This window comes from Gekko japonicus, unplaced genomic scaffold, assembly GCF_001447785.1.
Source record: "Gekko japonicus isolate JY-2015 unplaced genomic scaffold, Gekko_japonicus_V1.1 scaffold277, whole genome shotgun sequence".
Classification (NCBI taxonomy): domain Eukaryota; kingdom Metazoa; phylum Chordata; class Lepidosauria; order Squamata; family Gekkonidae; genus Gekko; species Gekko japonicus.
Window position 1 is genome coordinate 1,106,178 of NW_015168055.1, and position 20,424 is coordinate 1,126,601.

The window sequence follows — 20,424 nt, forward strand, 5'->3', positions numbered from 1 at the left end:
GAGGCTCTCAAACATCTGACGTTTATTCTATGTGGCTCTTATGTTGAGCAAGTTTGGCCACCCCTGCCCTATACCCATTCAGTGTCATTCAACACAACTTAATGGATATGATTCTGTATGTTGCATTTTTTATTCTGGCTATTATTAACATTCCAAGGCTAAGCTCATTTGGAAAGTAAGTTTCGCTAAAATACATGAACTTTACTATCAAACAAAAGCGCTTACAATTAGTTTGTTTACACCCTGAGTATGAGGGATGTGATGCTTTCTAGGTATTTCTGCAGAAATTAATCTAGACTAGAGTAATATGATCATTGAAGTCAATTTGCCTACGTAAAATTGGCCAAAATCGTGATCTTAAAATTTAGATACGTCTTGAACTTAGCTTCCTTTTGGTCCTCATCAAAAAAAAGGCACAATCAAAAATAATTCCGAGGTGGTGGAAGCTGTAAAGACTCTCAGAACTTCCGTTAGGTCTACGCACCCACCATCCCGTCGGCCGCTAGAAAAAAAGAAACGCCTTCGGAAACACCGGAAGCGAGGATTAAAGGAAGCCTAGCGACCCCTAGAGAACATTGACGGAAATCCAGGGGCGGGGCGATGATGCCGTCTGAAGGCAGGAAGCAAGGGGGAGAGACGCGTGTACAGGAGGGACGCGCAACGCGGATGTCGCTCTGAATGGTGTTGTAATATTTTGCTCCTTATTTAGGGAGACGGAGGTCCCGGGCTCTCCCGATCCTTTACATCGAGAGGCACTTGGAATTTGGCTCCTGTTCCTGTAGCCTTAAGATCAAAAGATGGAAGGGCTCAAGGACTCCGACCTGGGATCGCTCCTGGCGGCCGCTTGCGGAGTGTACAAAAGGGCTTTTGGAGGGGTAGATCCCAAGATTGGGGTGTCAGCACCTGGAAGGGTGAACTTGATCGGAGAGCACACCGATTACAACCAGGGCTTCGTGCTGCCGATGGTAAGGGACGGGTGACGTAGAAAAGGGGCAGAGTTCCTGGCCAGATAGTTACAGCTTTCTGGAAATGTAACACTTCGGGGGTCGATCTCATGGAAGTGGATTTATTTTCCGTTTCTGAAAATAAAGCAAAATCACACCCTGGAGGAAATATAGGTATTTGCGAAGGTTTGGCCCCACGGGACGGTAGTAGCAGCTGAAGATGCCATTATCGGACTTGCCCTGGGGTTCACGTTCAAACGGCTTCAGGACCCGTCTCCCCAGTATTTGTGGTTTTACACGAATAGAACTAAGGAGCAGTGTTTGCTTGACATTATTGTTTCGCTACAGAGCAGAAAATATTCAGCTTGCTTTAATGTCAGTTTTTTCAGGTTGTTATACCTTTACAAGCTGGGTCCTTTAGGAGTAGTGGGGAGGTGAATGATTGGAACCCCTTCCCCTCCTTCCCCTCCAGGATCAGGGGTTGGAACATGCTTATTCTTTCCTCCCCTTAATTAATATGCCGCTCTTCTCTACGTTCCACCCCTTCTGGATCATTTTCAGTCAACAATGAGGCATTGTTTGCTTGTCTGTTTTGGGTTAATTTTCTGTGTGCCTGGGGAGCCCAATGAGTCCCTACTTTCTTTGTGGGTGGCTCCACTGTACAGTTTTCACCGTGGGCCATCTTCTATGCTATGCATAATTGCACTTTTCATGTTTAATTTATTTTTATTTTACAAAATGTATATTCTGCCTTTCTGCCCTCACAAGGTCTACCAAGGCAGCTACCAAACATAGATAATAAAAATCACATTTTAAAAACCATATCCTGCCAGCTACAGTGAGTTATTACTACTTCAAGGGAAGGAATGTTTGAACAATGACTCTTGTATTTGAAGCACAAGAGCTTCCTGTTGCAAAACTGGAGGAAAGTATCCCAAAAGATTTAGCAAGACTCAAAGATCCCAATTTGAGCAATAATCCTGTTATTGGATGTTTCCTCACACTAAATTTGCATGTAGAGTACACTTCCCCATTATAACGGGGGGGGGGGGGAACTCATCTAAATTAGAGGATATAGCTTTGATGTGTAAAGGAAGTGAATTATATACATTAAAAATGATTACATTTGTGAAATTTATTAATCAAAGTTTCGAATAAGGATACTGGTACAGTGGCTTGTTTTGGAAATGGTTTAAGTTTATGGTGAGTTGTTATTCCTTTGTAAATGATGTCTCTATTATTTCAGGTGGGTAAGCTGTGTTGGTCTGAAGCAGCAGAACAAAGTGAATCCAGTGGCACCTTTAAGAACATCAACCTTGAATAAAACTTTGTTGGTCTTAAAGGTGCCGCTGGACTCAAACTTTGTTCTATTATTTCAGTAAGTATATTTTTATAACATTGGCTATGAGTTACTGACATCACCATGCCCTTTAAATGAGTCCAGTTGCACTGTGGTAATGAGAAAGTTGTGCTTTACCCTAAGAAGGCCAGAGCTATCACTGACATGAATGCAGGGACCCAGCCAAGGAAGCCACAGGTGAACAGCGACAAAATGCTTTTGTTCATGTTGAAAATCTTCCTGTGAAAGCCCTTTAGGGTCATGCTGTTTTGCATCTGTCAGCGAACATGATTTAACACAGAGGTGCTCAAATCAGTCTTTAGCAATGGCTGCCAAAGACCTCACAGAATATGCTGACTGGCTGCAGATAGGCAGTGGCCACAGCACAGTCATATTCTCTGTCATATCCCTGGGTGCAAGTCAGTCTTGGTAGACCTATCAAAAGGCTCTAGTGACTGCATTGGGAAACCCCTGGTTTGCAGCATCTTGATGTGGAGGAGATAGTAACTTCCTTAAACTAATGTTCTTGTTTACTAAACATTATCAAAACAAGGACCAGTCCTCTGCCTCTTGGGCTGTTCCCACACCTGACTTGGCTCTTCAGCAATATCTTATCGGCTCATACCTGTCCTCATTTCCAACCTGCCCTCTCAAAATTCCATTTGGAAGATAAGAACATAAGAGATGCAAATGTTGGATCAGGCCCATCCAGTCCAACACTCTGTGTCACACAGTGGCCAGAAATACCAGGTGCCATCAGGAGGTCCACCAGTGGGGCCAGGACATTAGAAGCCCTCCCACTGTTGACCCCCCCCCAAGCACCAAGAAGACAGAGCATCACTTGCCCCAGAGCCCCTATCTATACCTTGTGGCGAATAGCCACTGATGGACCTCTGCTCCATATGCTTATCTAATTCCCTTTTGAAGTCATCCATGCTTGTAGCCGCCACCACTTCCTGTGGCAGTGAATTCCATGTGTTAATCACTCTTTGGGTGAAAAAGTACTTCCTTTTATCCGTTCTAACCCGACCGCTCAGCAATTTCATTGAGTGCCCACGGGTTCTTGTATTGTGAGAAAGGGAGAAAAGTACCTCTTTCCCTACCTGCTCTATATCTTACGTAACCGTTGTTTATGGTTTTTACTGGGATAGATTCAGGTATTGTCTCTGTTTTCAGGCCTTGCATTTGAGAACTGTGATGGTTGGGAGTCCAAGGCAAGATGGACTAATATCCATTGTCACAACAGCTGAAGAAGCTGATGAGCCCAAAAGTGTGCAGTTTCTGGTTCCAGTGGAAGGTGGTGCCTTGAAACCAGGAGAACCTCAATGGGCAAATTATGTCAAGGGGGTGATCCAGCATTATAGGGGTAAAGACTGAGTTAATCTAGGGGCTAATACATTCTTTGGCAAGCTTGGGATAAGGAAAGAACATAACAGCATTCCTTGGTGGAGAGGATCCTCCCCGCCCATTTCCTGCTGTGGTGTAGGAATGGTAGATGGATCAGTGATGAAAGTGAACAGCTTTCAAGTACAGCTCCCAATTTAGTGACAGTGTTACCATATTCTTTTTAAAAAGTGGGCTGTGCTTTCAGAGTGCTGTCAAAGAAGGTATGAACAGTAGGTGTGGCCAGTCCTTCCAAATGAGGCGCCAGGAGAGATGCCAAGACTCGGAACTACCTTGCAATCTGCTATTTGGAAGGAAGTCCCACTCCTTCATTCTGAGTCTATGGGGAGAGAGTCTGCAGTTGGTAAAGGACACTCTGTACATGTTCAGTGGCACAATTGTAGAATGTTATTACATTATTGTATAGCTTATTACTTGGGCATGGCAAAAGAATGAGGGAGGAAATTACAATTACAAAACTGCAATCCTAACGAGAGTTTTGTTCCCCACCTTCTTCCAGGCGGGGACCGAAAGTGGCTTACATTATCTCTTCTCCATTTTATCCTCACAGCAACCCTATGAGCTAGGTTAGGCTGAGAGTTTATGACCGGGCCAAGGTCACCCAGCAAACTTCCATGGCAGAGTGGGGATTCAAACCTAGTTCTCCCAGATACTAGTCTGACACTCTAACCATTACACCAAACTAACTCTCTAATGACGATTTGAGTTAAGACTGAAGTCCATCGAAGGGTGCACTTGTGCTTAGGACTGCCATGCGAGACGTGTATTGTTTGTTTGCATTTTACTTGTACCGCTACATACAGAACGTGAAGCTTATCTTTGTGCTTCAACCCCTTTGGCAAAAATACATAGAATGGAGCACAGATGATTGATGTCTCTCTAGTTAATTTTCTTAGTTGTATTTAATTATTTACCTGCACTATAATAAAGTCCAGTCAGTACAGTAAACAAATGGGAATGTGTGGGATTTCACAATGGCCATTGCAGCAAACTTTCCAAAAAGGAATCCTGCAGTGACTCGGTCAAATTGTGCTTTCAACTCTCCAAAGCAGGGCCCTTCCCTTTCATTGCTGTAAGTAAACTGAGCATCCCCCCCCCCCCTCTCAGGATAAGACGGGACTTCAGGGGTGCCTGGTGCTAATAGGAAAAGTTTGTATTTTTATAGTGGTCTTGCTGATCTTTGAAAGCTCTGTTATTCCTCCTTCTGTCTCCCTGTAGCTGGCCCCCTCCCGGGCTTTAATGCGGTCATAGCCAGTAACATTCCACTGGGTGGTGGTCTGTCAAGTTCAGCATCCTTGGAGGTGGCTACCTACACATTTCTGCAGCAGCTTTGTCAAGGTAAAAAAATTCTGGCTTGTGGCTTAAGCACATTGTACCTGTTAGCCATGTCAGCTGAGTTAAATCTCCAGAGGCAATATACTGCTGAGTACCAGATGTCAGAGACAAACAACAGGAGAGGGTGGCAACCTTCATGCACAGCTTGTGAGCTTAGAAGCAGTTGTCTGTTCCCTATTGGAAAGAGGATGTTGGAATTGGAAACTGGCTAGAATGGGAGAAAAGTATCATGAAAAAATTGTGCCTGATGCCCATTGGATGGAGCAGAGGAAGTATTCACTTGCCTGTGAATGTCTCTTTCTTCTGTGACACAGATGATGGGGATCCAGTAGCTAAGGCTCTGGCATGCCAGAAAGCGGAACACACTTTTGCAATGATGCCTTGTGGGATCATGGACCAGTTCATCTCTGTGATGGGGAAGGAGGGCCATGCTTTGCTGATAGACTGCAGGTCAGGATGTAATTTGTAGCTCAGTGTACTGAGAGACCCAATTCCCATGTAGCCCCTTACATCCAAGTAGCCATAATTAATGAAGGAGTCAGGTGCTGCTTAGCCCCGTAAGGAAGATTTTAATATTTAGTTATGGACAATCACTGCTGAAGACTCGGAAGGAGTCTGATGGAAGACAAAAAGTTACAGGTATTACTTGTGATTCTCCCTGCCCTAAAAGCTGTGTATCATTTTACCCTTTTGGTCTCTAGTAACTGGCAGAAACATCCCCAATTTCCGCAGCATTTTGGCTCATGCACTTTTAGGTGACATGATTTTCTCTTCTTTCCACATGAGCAGAGCAGACTGTTAGAATTCCCTCTTTTCCTTTTAATGCCAGTGCATTTAACTGAATCTGATTAAAACAACTCAATTCTACTTGACCCCTGATTAGGAAACCTGATTAAGAACAGTATTTGGACAATATATCTGCTTCTATCTAATACATTTTAATACCGCCTCTTTTTCTCCAAGGAGCTGAAGGTGGCATACATAATTCTTCCTTCCTCATTGTATCCTCACAACAATTGGGGGGGGGGGATGGTTTGAGGTCACCCCACAAGCGTGATGGCAACACGGGTTCACAGTAGAAATCTAACATTTAAAAGCCCCATACTTTTGAAATTGTTTCACGTGGCCTTGTTGTGTCCTCTGAGTCCAGGTCTCTGGAGACTCATCTGGTACCTTTGACTGATTCAAACTTAGTCATCCTCATCACCAATTCCAATGTACGGCACACCTTGACGGGCAGTGAATACTCCACACGTAAGCGCCAATGTGAAGAGGCAGCAAAGGTGCTTGGCAAGGCAAGCCTGAGAGAAGCCAGCATGTCCAGCTTAGAGGGTAAGAATTGTCCGGAAAAGCTTGTGGGGGTAGAGATAAAGGGTTTTTCCTTGTCAGAGCTTGTAAGCTAACCAGGGTTAGCCACAGTTAGTACTTGGATGGGAGACCACCAAGGAAGACGGGTTGTTAGGCGAAGGATGGCAATGGCAAATCACCTCTGCTAATCTCTTGCCTTTAAAACTCTATGGTCCTGGGGGTTGCCATGAGTTGGTTGCGACTTGATGGCACACAGTTATTAAGGGGAAGGGCTGTGGCTCAGTGGTAGAGCATCTGCTTGGCATGCAGAAGGTCTCAGTTTCATTCCCCGGCATCTCTAATTAAAAGGACCAGGCAGTAGGTGATGTGAAACAGTGCTGCCTGAGACCCTGGAGAGATGCTGCCAGTCTGAGTAGGCAGTTCTGGTCTTGATGGACCAGTGGTCTGATTCAGTATAAGGCAGCTCCATGCATTCATGTGTGTTCAACATTCCTTCAGAAGTTTTTGGAATATTACATCCCAAATCCTGAGCAATGTGAGATGGTCAGAAGACTGCCAAAAAATGGGGGGGGGGGGGTGTTCTTGAAGATGTAGCTGTATGTTTAATGCCAGAATTTGTATTCCACCTAATTTTTTTTCTGAAGGGGAGTTATGTAACCTAGATAATTCCTAGGAGATAATTTCTTAATCTACCTTGCCTAACTGCAGATATTTTTCTGGGCAGCTTCTAAGGCCCTGATGAGTGAGGAGGTGTACCGGCGAGCTAGGCATGTGATTGGGGAGATTGAACGCACTACCAAGGCAGCTGAGGCTCTGCAGTCCAGAAATTACAAGAGATTTGGGCAACTGATGGTGGAGAGTCACAATTCTTTGCGGTAGGCTAACACCTGAAAGAGTGAAGAGCCTTTGGGTCATTGTGGACCCAGTGACGTTCCCGCAGATAGATTATCCTGCATGTCAGCCCTGCAAGCATGCAAACTGCCTAACGTTCATGACCTCAGATACCTGGCAAATGTATGAAGGGTGCACAAAGCGATTTGCAGGCATGTAGGCTGATCCTACATGGAAATGACTTCTGTGCAGGAAGGTAGCCTGTGTAAGGCCACTTGCAGGGCCAGAGATGCACCCTTCTCATTGGGATTGCTTGGGATGACACTTGTGGCTGAACGACGAACCTTCCAAATCCCAGTTTATTCTCTTAACCACTCTGTGACAAATATTTCCTATATATATATAACAGATTTCTACTGTTTCAAAGAAATAATAGTAACGTGTTGAACATTTTTGTGTGTGATGCTGAACTAAATCTTTTGAAATGTTTCTGAATGTTTTACAAGAACATAACTGAAAATTAGATATGCGTCCAGAAAAGGGCAGCTCCACTGCTTTCCTTACCTTCTAAATGATGCTTGTCTTAAGGCAGCCCTAAGTGGCATTTGGCAACTTCTGTAGGAGCACCGTGTTGTGCTGTGAATGGTCATCTGTTGTAAGTTTCTTGCTGGGGTTTTGTTCCTGAGATCCTTTTTTTGAAATTTGCTGCCCATTCTTTTTGTTTGGCAGCGATGAACTTTCCCTTCTAGGAGTGACTTGCCCTTCTTTCTCAGGAATGACTATGAAGTCAGTTGTGCAGAACTAGATGAGCTGGTTGCTGCTGCTTTAGAGGACCCTGGTGTTTACGGCAGCAGAATGACTGGTGGCGGGTTTGGAGGTTGTACTGTTACTCTCCTTGAATCCAGTGCAACCAAGAAAGTTGTGAGACACATTAAGGTATGTGGAAGAGTCACTTGACTGCAAACTGCTGAGCACATTGTTATGACTGGCAGGATACCCAGGTGTACTTACTAATACTTATAATACATTCATTCTTGTCCATATTCCATCTTATCTTTGATGTGACCTGTGCTGCCCTGTGATTGTGCCAACTCCATTACTGAGCACAACAGTTGGGTCTAAAACTGTATAGAATAGCTTTTAGCTATTTAGAACAATATATTGTCCCTATCCCAGCTTTGTGCCCTCAGCTTAACAATATTAGCAAGCTTTGTTAAATGACTCTAGATGTGGCAGCATCTTCCTGTGGCAAACCCTCCTCTTCCTTTGAAAACTTTGTTTTTCCATTGGCAGAAAGGAGAGAAGGGTTACGTTTTGCCAGTGTTCCCTTCCCACTTTACTTCCCACTTTACTCAGGTGTGGGTGGAAGTCCACTGACCCACAGGAATATGGTTTTGTGGAGCACAGAAAGCTGTAATCGGAGAGGACTGATGTGGATATTGCCTTACAGAATCACGGAGTTGGAAGGGGCCATACAGGCCGTCTAGTCTAACCCCCTGCTCAGTGCAGGATCAGACTAGAGCATCCCTGACAAGTGTTTGTCCAGCCGCTGCTTAAAGGTAGCTGATTCCGCTGTTGCACAACTCTTACTGTAAAAAAGTGTTTCCTAATATCCAGCTGGTGCCTTCCCGATCTTAATTTAAACCCATTATTGCAAGTCTATCCTCTGCTGCCAACAGGAACAGCTCCCTGCCCTCCTCTAAGTGACAGCCCTTCAGATACTTAAAGAGAGCAATCGTGTCCCCCCCTCCACCTCCTCTTTTCCAGAATAAACATTCCCAAGGCCCTCAGCCTTTCTTCATAGGGCTTGGTCCCCAGGCCCCCGATCATCCTCGTTGATCTCCTCTGCACCCGCTCCATTCTGCCCACATCCTTTTTGAAGTGAGGCCTCCAGAACTGCGCACAATACTCCCAAGTGTGGCCTGACCAATGCAGTGTACAGTGGAACTATTCCATCTTGCAATTTGGATTTTATGCCTCTGTTGATACACCCCAAGATCATATTAGCTTTTTTTGTCACCGCATCACATTGGCTGCTCATATTTAACTTTTGGTCCACCCTTACCCCAAGATCTTGTTCACACACACTACTACTCAGAAGTGTATCCCACATCCAGTATGCATGTTGTTAAATTGCATCTTGTTCACATCTACCCACTTTTCCAATGTGCCCAGATCTCGTTGAATTCTATCTCTATTTTCTGGTGTGTTTGCTGCTCCTCCCAATTTGGTGTCATCTGCAAATTTAATGAGTAGTCCCTCCACACCCTCATCCAGAGTATTTATAAAAAACATTGAAAAGTACCGGGCCCAGAACTGAGCCCTGTGGCACCTCACTGGACACCTCCCTGCAGACACCTCCCTGCATCCAGATGAAATGCCATTGACAACTACTCTTTGAGTGTGGTTGTCCAACCAGTTCCCTATGCACCTAACTGTCCTAGAGTCCAGTCCACAATCCTTTACTTTACCCATCAGAGCATCATGGGAAACCCTTGAAAAAGCTTTACTGAAATCCAAGTAAACAACATCAACAGCATTGCCTCAATCCAGTAAGCTTGTCACTTGATCAGAGAAGGAAATGAGGTTGGTCTGGCAGGACCTGTTGGGGACAAATCCGTGCTGACTTCCCTGGATCACCAAGTTGTCCTTTAGATGCTTGCGGATTGATCCCTTTAAAATCTGCTCCAGTATCTTCGGAGGGACTGGATCATCCTTCCTCCCTTTTTTGAAAACTGGGATAACATCTGCCCTCCTCCAGTCTCCTTCCTCTATCGTGACTTCCTCTAGTGTATCTCTATTTAGAATCCAAGCTTAAACCCAAGAATCATTGCTTTCCCAAAACAATGAGCCAGTCCCAGCTTTTCTTCATCTCCTCTGTTGAAGAGTTACTTTAGAAGAGGGTAGGGTGGCATTGCCTCAGCAGGGAATGCCAACTTGGAAGATGCTTGGCTTGACACCTGCCAACAGCTTGTGATTGGCCCTTTCCTTGGTGGCCATTTTGTGATTGCCCCCCATGGCAGCCATTTTGTGGGTATTCCCTCAAAATTCTAAAAGTGCCCCACAGACTCCTCAAGGTTGGAGACCTTTATGTCAGAATGTTGAATTAAGACTGGGGTGACCAAGGCTCAAATCTTTACTTAACCACAGAGCAAATCAGGTGATGTTGGGCTAGTTAGTCACTCTCAGGACTCATTAGAGAGATAGAATAGAAATATGACCAATAGATAGCCTTAATCACAGGTTAGATGTGCATATAGCTGCTGCTTTGCGCTGTCATCCTGAGCAGTTACACCCTTCTAAATCCACTGATATAAATGAGTTTAGAAAGATGTAACTCTGCTTAGGATGACACTGCCAATGTTGTAGTGCAAAGGTAGGTTGCATTGTGACAAAAGAAGACATGACTCCTGCAAGTTTGTTTAACTATGTTCCAGCCATGCAGAAAGTGTGGGGATCTGATGTGCAGGTTAAGCTGCCCTTTCTCACCTCCTGACAGGCTTACCTCCTCGAGGCATCTCTTTGAGTGTTTTCTTCCCCTTAACTGAGCTCTGATATTTAGGGTTGCCAACAACATGGAGGAAAAAAAGGTCCAGTTCCTTGAATAGAAACCTGGTGGTATGATATGTAGCCGATGATGTTATTTACCTTGGTGTCATGAAAAGCTTCAGCTGTCAATTTCTACACATTAAGCCTCTGTTAAAGGGACAAGACTTTTTTCCTTCAAGGTTGTTGCCAATGCTACCGGGACCTCAGCTAGAGGGGAATAAGTACCCTTCCACTGCGCACTTCTTTTGTTTTTCAAAATAGATCCCACATCCTTCTTTCCATCTAATTAAGGCAAATATATTATTAAACACCTGCAGTTCCCATTGTCAAGCCTAATTTTGACCCTAAGTAATTGCTATCAGATGATTGTACTGCTCCGTGATATATAGATTTGCATTACCTTACAGCATTGCTTTACTTGTTGTTATAAAACATTCACAGAATTCTCGGCTGTTTACAGAATCTGACTTTTGCTCTTACCCACTAGGAAAAATACAGCAGGACCGCAACTTTCTATTGCACAAAAGCTTCCGATGGCACCAAAGTACATTCTCTACCTTGAAAGAACTTCCAGTCTGTGCAAGGACCTGCTGCCTCTCTGGTTCCAGGGAGCAAGAGAATTGCTGGGCCCTGAGCCAATTTGCCTGCCTGATCTTCTAAGGGAAAACAAAGACCTTGGTTTCTTGTATAACAGTGATAATAAAAGAAATGCCTTGGCATTTTTTTTCATAAATATAATTAAAAATCCATTTTGCCTGCTGGACTCTGTGTTCCTGTGTATCAGTTCAGGGCCAAAGAGAAACTATTTTACCTTATAGTTTACTAGCCTGATACCCGTGCTTCGCTACGGTATTTAAATTCCGTAAATCCAGTTATACTACCAATGATGTGAAGTTGGAAATGTGACATTCTAGTGGAGAATATTGTAGTGTAAAAAATGAAGTGAGACATACGTACTTTTTTTTCTCTACCGAAGCACCTCTCTGTAGACCACAGTGGTGGTTCTGCCCTCAGGTGCTGGGATCACCAGGCTGTTTGATGAGCTCACTCTGGAGCAGGCAACATAGAACTGTCCATTTGGGAAGCAGTCGTCTGTTAAGTCAGTTCCTGCCACCTTCCACGAAAGTGATGGTCTCTCTATTTATGTTCCTTGATTGTTTTGCTCTTAGGGAAACTGGGTTGTTCTGAGCACCTCAGGCTGATCTTGCTGGTATTTGGCCTGCACAGCTCAGTGCCCTGCAGGAGCACTATGTAAAAATGTCTTTGCCACATTCCTAAGTTGCCTCCTTCTGACAGCTGCCTGTCCAGTGTGGGAGGGGGGAGGAGTATTAGAAGCCACTGTGGAGGCAGGGTCGGCAGGATCACTAAGGCGTTACTGCTGGGGCAGACTCCCTCGTGGCTTTAAGCACCCTGCAACCACTGCTGCACCTGACAGACAACCCCCTGTTAGGTGTAGGAGGTGGGGGGAGTGTGTTGGAAGCCATCAGAGAGGCTGGGCCATCAGCATTACTGCACCTCACAGGTGGTTGTTGGCCATTCCTGATTTCCTCAACTGTCATTAGCTGTCTGCAGACTTCTGTAATTGTTGGCTTTTTTTACCTCAGAACACAGCTCTGCAGCTGACCCATCAGAGAGTGAGGGGTGCAAGGAAGCAGCAGCCTGGCAGCTGCATAGGAATCAATGGGGGGAGCACATTTTACCCCTTTTGACCCCCTTAGGGGCTGAATTTCTAAAAATCACTTCTTAGTGAGCATCTATGTCATGGTAGGAGCACTCTCCTCAAATTTGGTGTTTCTAGGTCCAGGGGTTTGGCTGGGCGTTGATTTTACAGTGAGAGGACTTTCTTTTATATATATAGACTAGCCTGCTACATACTGATGATGTGACGTCTGAAATGTACATATCTGAAATGTACAAATCTACATATAGACTAGCCTGCTACATACTGATGATGTGACGTCTGAAATGTAACATTTGTTGTAGGAATTCTAGTGGAGAAGATTGTAGTGTAAAAAATGAAGTGAGACATACGTACTTCCCCCCCCCCCTACTGAAGGACCTCTCTGTAGACCACATTGGTGGTTCTGCCCTCAGATGCTAGGATCACCAGGCTGCTTGGTGAGTTCACTCTGGAGCAAGCCACATAGAACTGTCTGTTTAAGAAGCAGTGGTCTGTTAAGTAAACTCCTGCCACCTTCCACGAAAGTGATGGCCTCTGGATTGTTTTGTTCATGTGGAGACTGTGTTGTTCTGAGCACCTCAGGGTGACCTTGCTTGTACTTGGCCTGTGCAGCTCAGTGCACTGCAGGAGTACTATGTGCAAATGTCTTTGTCACATTCCACTTAGGCATTGAATTTCTAAAAATCCCTTCTTAGTGAGCACCTTCCCGAATTTGGTTTCTCTAGGTACAGCGGTTTGGCCTGGGACATTCATATATGGCAGAAGAACTGCTCATCATTTGATGCCAGAGCAGGCCCGGTTTCCTGGTACTGTTTGTGTACAGGGCTGCCAATAGGCCTGGAGGAAAATGGCCTGTCCCTTTAATGTATAGAATTAGGCAGCTAAAGCTTTTTATGTCATAGCGGTAAATAATACCACATGGGAGATTTTTTCAGCTGCTTCTTCATGACAAACATAACTTGTGATACAGTATTACTCTAAATGCTGGAGACTCCATTATGATTAGAGCATTTTGTTCAAGGCTGGTTTTAGAGGAATCGTGTAAACAAAAGAAAATGGTGAGCATTGTTCTACATGCTTCATCTGCAAGCAAGGTTCTGTAGGCACTAGGGCCCAGCAACTGCTTTGGCTGTTTTTACAGCTTAAAGTAGGACCGGATGCAGTTATGGCAACACCACATATAATCTATGGCCAGTTTGTCTGTTTCCAGTGGGCTATCTATCTATATATCTAATAGCGGGGCGGAGCTTGGCGCCTGGTTATGGTGGACGCGTAGCAGATCGTCTCTCCCATCCCGCCCGTTAAATCTTCAACACAACCTTTCTATTTGGCTTCCTCAAACTCGAAATTCCTCATGGGGAAGTCTGGACAACCCAGAGCAGCGAAAAAAACGACATCCTCCCAACAACTTACGAATTTCTTAAAGAAAGATCTAACGACATCGCCTGCAAGCGCAACGCTCGAACAGGGCTCTAAAATGGCGGCCGACCGCGCCTCAGACGACGTTAAGGACGACGGTACGGTACTGTCGCGTTTTGAATTTCTAACAAACATTAAGCAATTGGAGCAAAACATCGCTGAACAGGTTCACTCGGTTCGCTCGGACATTAAACCTCTTAAAGACGAACTAAAATCGATAACCTCGACTCTCGCTGAAGTCTCCCAGGCCGCCGAGTCGGCAATGGACATAGCAATAGCGGCACAAGAAGACATTAGAGCTTTACAAAAGTCAGAAGACTGGGCAATTGCCAAAATTATGTACCTGGAAAATAAACTTCGAGAGCCCAATCTAAAATTTCGAAACATGCCAGAGAACGCAGAGACCGGGACCGAACTCAAAACTTTTATTGCTTCATGGCTTGCAGAAACAATATATCTAATAGCGAAGGTGCCCCCTGGTGTGCGGATACCTAAATCCGCGCATTGGGGGCACCTGGGGGGAAGATTTTTGTGCACACTTGGGACGTTCCCCAGGTGTGCACAAAAATCTTAAAACCTGGAAAAAAAATCGGGGGTAGGGCGGGGTATAAATTTAAAAATAAATAAATAAATAAATTAAATCCCCCCAAAAGTAACAGACCGTCCCCTGCGCATGCGCAGGGAACACTCTGCGAACTGCCTCGGTTCAGTGGGAGGGAGGGGATCGAGCGACCAGTGAGGCCCAGCGGCTGCAAGCCGCGGCCCTCGCTTTGAGGAGGCGGCGGCGGGGAGGCCCGGCGAGCCCCGGCGGCTGCAAGCCGCGGCCCTCGCTTTGGGGGGGGCTTCCTCCTCCTCCTGCTCTGCCTGGAGCTCTCCCCCCCGCGAGTATCGCGGGTCCCCTTTCTTGTATATCTAATTCCCAATATGTCCCCTACATGTGGATATCTAAATCCGCACATCGGGGGCACTTGGGGGGCAGGGTGATTTTCCTGCACATTTGGGGCAATCCCCAGATGTGCACAAAAATCTAAAATCCCCCAAAATGTAGGAAAGCGTTCACTGCGCATGTGCAGGGAACGCACTGGGAACGGTGCCTCGCAGCCTTTGCGGGGGGGGGGATTGGCGGGCCTGCAGCTGCGCCAGACTCGCTGTCACTGCTGAGGGAGGAAGAAGGGTTTTTGGAAATATTTAAATCCCCCCCCTAAAAAAAGTGTGTAGTCGGGCGGCGGCGGCGGCTTGGCACTACAGAAGAGCAGGCAGTCGCGGAGCCTCCCGCTGCTGTCCCCCCCGCCCGCAGGCAACGCCAGGCCACCCAGCTGCTGCTGCTGCCCCAGTGCCCGCTCACCGGCTGCGTTGGGGGGCCAGCTGGCGCAGTGGAGTCCCTGTGCCCGCCCATCGTGCTGTGGCTCTCCCTTTCCTCCGCAGCTGCCTTCTCTGTGCCTGGCACCAATGTTCCCTTTAAGCTGTGGAGTCCTGTGACCAAAAATTCTACTTTGTGAGCTACTGGCATTAAAGTTTTGAGCAGATGATTTGGCTACTGCATAAATTAGTTTGCACTGGAGCCATCCTTCCTGAGCTAAGACAAAAATGTGTGAGCCGGAGGCTAAAAAACTGTGAGCTAGCTCACAGTAACTCAGCTTAGAGGGAACACTGCCTGGCACCCCCCCCCCATCTCCCGGCAGTCCGTCTCGCCGGTTCCCTCACACACTGGAGCACTTCTACCCTTGCGCGGCAGCCCAGCTTCACGTCTGCACACCCCTCCTGCTTCCTCAGCCCTGAAGAGCCCCCCCCCTCCGCAAGTATCGTGGGTCCCTCTTGTTGTCCTTTCTAAGTCCTAAATTCTGTTCTTCCAAAGCTTCACAGTAAGGTTACTTAGCATGCAATGTCTCTTTAGTATGCTTCATAATATTCCCACGAATGTGGGAACTTGGTCTTTCCAGTACAAGTATTATTATGGGTTGTGATCAGATTAGCTCTTAAACTTGAACCCTTTGGCTTGAATCTGTCCTTCCATCTTTTCATTGTGGGTGGTGATGGGTTTAATTACATTTAGATTTTTGGTCCTATATGAACACATGAAACTGCCTTATACTGAATCAGACCATCGGTCTATCAAAGTCAGTATTGCCTACTCAGCCTGGCAGCAGCTTTTGAGGGTCCTGGGTGGAGGTCTTTCACCTATTATGTCATCCTTTAAACTGGAGATTCCGGGGATTGAACCTGGGACCTTCTGCTGGGATCTTCTGCATGCTAAGCAGATGACCTACCACTGAGCTACCACTGAGCAGATGATTTACCACTCCCTAACATGAGATGCCTTGACTCAATAAAGGTAGCCGTGGCCTTCAATTTGCAAGTGTCAGGTCTTGAAGAAACTCACTTCCAGCAACACTCTCTTGGCAGTGATTTGTTTACAAAGCAATAGAGAGGTCTCAAGTATAGACGATCTGTGTCAGAACTGACTCCCTTGATGCCAGTTCTCGTATTGTACATAATTCAAACAGCACTCCCCCTTATGACCAGTCATATCACACCAATACATCCAGCCTTCCATCTACTGTGCACCGTTAGCCCTCCACCAACACCTGCAAACACAGGGTTACATTATCTAGCAGTGTCTGGTACTCAAGGACAAGCACACCTTCTTCCCATGGAAGGGGAGGCCCCCTATAGATGCAGTTACAAGCGAGCGCTACTCCCAGCAAAGCAGTTCCACACACACACACTCACATGCTCCCCCCTCCCAGCCAGAATGAAACGGGACGATAAACATACAGAGCCAAAGTCAGACTGACAGTGAAGAAACCCATGGCAAACGAGGCCCAAGTTTGACAGCAAGACTTGAGTGCAAAACTGTTTAGGATAGGACATTCTGGAGGCATTTTGAAGGTCACTAATTCATGGGATCACTAAGTTGGAAGCAGTTTGATGACACTCAACACACGCCAACCAAAGGCAACTGAAGACCCTTGGGCCAAATCCAGGCAATCTGGCAATGGCAGCAGTGCAACTTGCCTTGCCAACAGCCTGCTGGGCCCCTGGAACTTCGAACCCCCAGCCTCCCCCCCCCCCAGTCCACCTCATAGCAGCCCCTCTGGCCAAACGGTTGCTGCCCATGGCTCTTGTCAACTTTTTTGTAAACTCTGAACATTGTAAAAAAGAAGAGCAGGATAATTCAGGCATTCTACAAAAAGAGAGATTAAGAGCCTGATCCTATACAGAGTTAGACCTGAAATCAATGGGATTTGGCACACCTACCTCTGTACTTACAGTCTCAACAGACACAGCTGTTAGTGTTTGTACATCTTGGCATATTTGAAAATTTAAAAAAATCAACCTGGACCACAGAGAAAATATTTATTAAGTGCAATATCAGATCCAGAACATCAGCTGTCAGACTGCTCATCAGTTTTCACATTGCATATGTATCAAATGTCACCAACCAATGGCAATTGCAGTAGGCTACAATAATGGCACTTGCATCCCGTTGCAATTCTCCTGTTACATGAGTGAAAACATACAATATTCTCTTTTTACCTAGTGATAAAAACACTATGCTGCTGAAATCTGGCCCACCAGATACTTCAAATGAGTACTTTGGTTAAAAGGAAGGCTTGTGATACACTTTCAGTACAGAGCAATATAATATGTAGAAAGTGGTTGTGACCAAGGAACAGTAACTTTACAAGAGAGTGCAATGTAAGCTTTGGATATACACTAGCTAGCCGATATCCAATGATATGCTGTGCTGGGAACTGAGTACACAGGAGCCATGAAATTGGCTGTGTTCTAATAGTTCTACAAAGAAACCATCCCCTTCGAAAAGTTAATCTAGGAAGGTTTGGAGGATTTCCTAGTTTTAAGGAGTCAGTGGTAAACCTGCAGTGAGACTCCAAACAATCCAAATGTATACCTCTATCAAAAGTGAAAGCCCTCCAATTACTCTTTACTAGGCTAGATTTGAGGTCAGCACCTTCGGTCAATTGTCAAGGCCCCCTTACCCATGGGGGGAAGTAGGCTTGCCAAGTCCCCCCAGGGGGAAGGGAACCCCCCCCCCGAGAGGCCCATTACCCGGTGGCGGTGGATCGGGCCCCGGGGGGAGTCCCACCCCCAAAGCATGTCGCCCGGAAGTGACACAGTCGTGTCAAGCGCGTTGGGGGCGGGGCCACGGTCATCCGAGGGAAAACTCTATGGTTTTCCCTCGGATGATTGTGGCCCCGCCCCCGGCGTGCCCAACGTGGTTGCGTCACTTCCGGGTGATATGGTTGCGGCGCGCGTGTGCGAAGCGCGCACGCCCTCCCAGAGCAACACTGGAGTCCCCCGCTGTACATACAGCAGAAACTTGGCAACCCTAGGGGGAAGTCACAACCACTACTTCCCCCCCGAAAAGGTTTGAGCTGCTGCTGTAGACTGCACTGGGCAAAGTTCCGCCTCCCTCCAACATTGGAGCCAGCCTGTTACTAGGGCTTGTATATGCATGGTACAGTGACCCCATAACTGTTTGAACTTCCTATAGTTTTAATTAAACCAAAATATCAGTAGTTGGTTCTGTTGGTGGCTCTGATGTTTATGCAGGAGGTTAGGGCACAGTCAAATGAAAAGCAAAAGGCAACTCCTACATAGGGGTGGAATTGTCCCAGCTGTGTTAACATGGTGGTGAAGTTTCTAACCTTCAGAGACTCTGTCCACGTATATTTGTCTGCAGCAGAATTTCTTATTTACTGCCGTGGAGTCACAGTGTGCAGAGGATTCCAGGGCATATTGTAGTAGGATGCACACTCAGTTAATGTAGGCTACTGGCCAAGCATGCGGAGCCTCACTGTCATACAATATACAGAGCACTAGTGGTAGGTGAGCTATCTTTTTCAGGAACTTGTCCGCATTATTGATCTTCTAACTGAGGAACCCTCGTTGGAAAACCATTGCATTATGGGAACAGTCTTGCACAAAAGGAAATGATGACTTTAGAGTCATAATCTTTCAACACTGTAAGATACCCAGTGCCATAACAGGAGTCACTTTTGGGGCTTTCTTTTGGGTTTCTAGTTTGTTTTTTTAGCAAAGGGGAAAGTGGCTGTTTTAGAGATTCCATCATTAAATGTGCACACATATAAATAAATAAACATGGGCAAATAAGTAAAACACCTACTTGTAGAAAAGACAAGTATGGCCAGGCAGCTTGTCTGTAGACTGAAGTTCATGTATGTAATTCCTGCCTTGTTTCTGCCCTCATTTTCTCTTGATTGTCCTTTCTGGTCTTTTTATAGCTACTCCCTCACCCAGTTCACCCTGTTATCCTTCTGAGACAATACGGGACAAATCATGGCTTTTGAACCTGAGGTTGGGCAGAAATAAGTGATATAACGGACTAACAGTGCAATCCTAAGAACAAAGTTTGAGTCAAGTGGCACCTTAAGACCAACAAAATTTAACTCTGTGTATAAGCTTTCATGTGCATGCATGCTTTATCAGATCCTAAGAACATTTTCCTGGGAGTGAGTCCTATTGAATAGAGTTAGTAGGATTCTGAGTAGCCCTTTTTAGGATTGCTTCTGTACCACTTCAAACTATATTGGAGGGGGTCATATTTTTGAATGTTTCAATACATTAAAATCTTATTGCACATCTAACACCAGCACGGAAGAGGGAGGGTTAGAGTAGAACTTTTCCATTATGCCACTGTTCTGCTTGCAGGGAGGGTTTCATTATATTAAGGGATCAGCAGAACTCAGTAGAGGGATTCTGTGCAAATATCCATATATCTAAATATGGAAGGACATATATCCACAGAATTCCTGCCCCACACTTGGAGCAGCTTTGCAGCAAAGCTGAAATATTAGACAAAGCTTGTGTAATACTTAGGCTGCAAGTGTTCCTGTTCATGCCTGATTCATCTCACAATCGCACGACCTTATAGATGCTATAGTTGACTACAGTATCCACGAAGCACTGTGACTGAATTGTGGATGCACAGGAGTGTCTAATGCCTGTATTATAAAGGTAGTGGAAAACAATGTACATGTACAATTAAACTGCTGCCACTGGTTGAGAAAGCATTGGGGGGGGGGAGGCAAAATGGCTGAAACAAAGCCTATGACACCAACATAGCCAGTGTTGTCATCAACTTGCTCTGCTGCTTGGCCACCGCTGCCAGTGAATTAGAGGGAAGGGGAAGGCTGTGGGTGGCATTTAGCAAATTTTTGTTGATAGTGGTCACTCAAAATGAAACACTTTTGTTCTAGGGCTTTCATGGTAAAGGCACTGATTATAAGGCCACCTGCTTGCTTCTATAGGTGGTGAGGATTAGACCTGAATTTTGGTCCCCTGTTGCTAGTTGAGATAAAATACATTTTGTAAACAAATACATTATATATATATATATATGTTAGGCAAACTGTACAGTACTGTAAGCATCATTTCTCCATAAGGCACTGTAGGTGGTGCTATGAACATTAACTTTCCAATCAGCTGCTGTAGTACCATACTTTATCAGCAGGGGTTTTTACACAGAAATGTAGTAGGAATCAAGGTAATGCTCCTGCTCCGCATTCCAACAGGTATACTTACAAAAATGTATAAATTGTAACAGATGGCTTTTGCTGGTAGTTATAAGA

General features: G+C 45.6%; 1 protein-coding gene across 1 annotated transcript; it reads left to right on the forward strand.

The window, feature by feature from the left end:
• The first annotated feature begins 644 nt into the window (after nt 1-644).
• Nucleotides 645-11,465, forward strand: GALK1 (galactokinase 1). The gene is made up of 8 exons (XM_015414479.1): nt 645-965; nt 3,460-3,649; nt 4,906-5,025; nt 5,337-5,472; nt 6,173-6,354; nt 7,055-7,205; nt 7,935-8,097; nt 11,198-11,465. Exons 1-8 carry the CDS (start codon nt 798-800, stop codon nt 11,270-11,272), a joined length of 1,185 nt encoding a protein of 394 aa, XP_015269965.1. The 5' UTR covers nt 645-797; the 3' UTR covers nt 11,273-11,465.
• The last annotated feature ends 8,959 nt before the right edge of the window (nt 11,466-20,424 follow it).

Coding starts and splice junctions, on each gene's coding strand:
- GALK1 (XM_015414479.1), top strand. CDS start 798: ATGGAAGGGCTCAAGGACTCCGACCTGGGATCGCTCCTGGCGGCCGCT. Junction 5,026..5,336: donor TCTGCAGCAGCTTTGTCAAG/GTAAAAAAATTC, acceptor TCTGTGACACAG/ATGATGGGGATCCAGTAGCT. Junction 6,355..7,054: donor CAGCATGTCCAGCTTAGAGG/GTAAGAATTGTC, acceptor TTTTCTGGGCAG/CTTCTAAGGCCCTGATGAGT.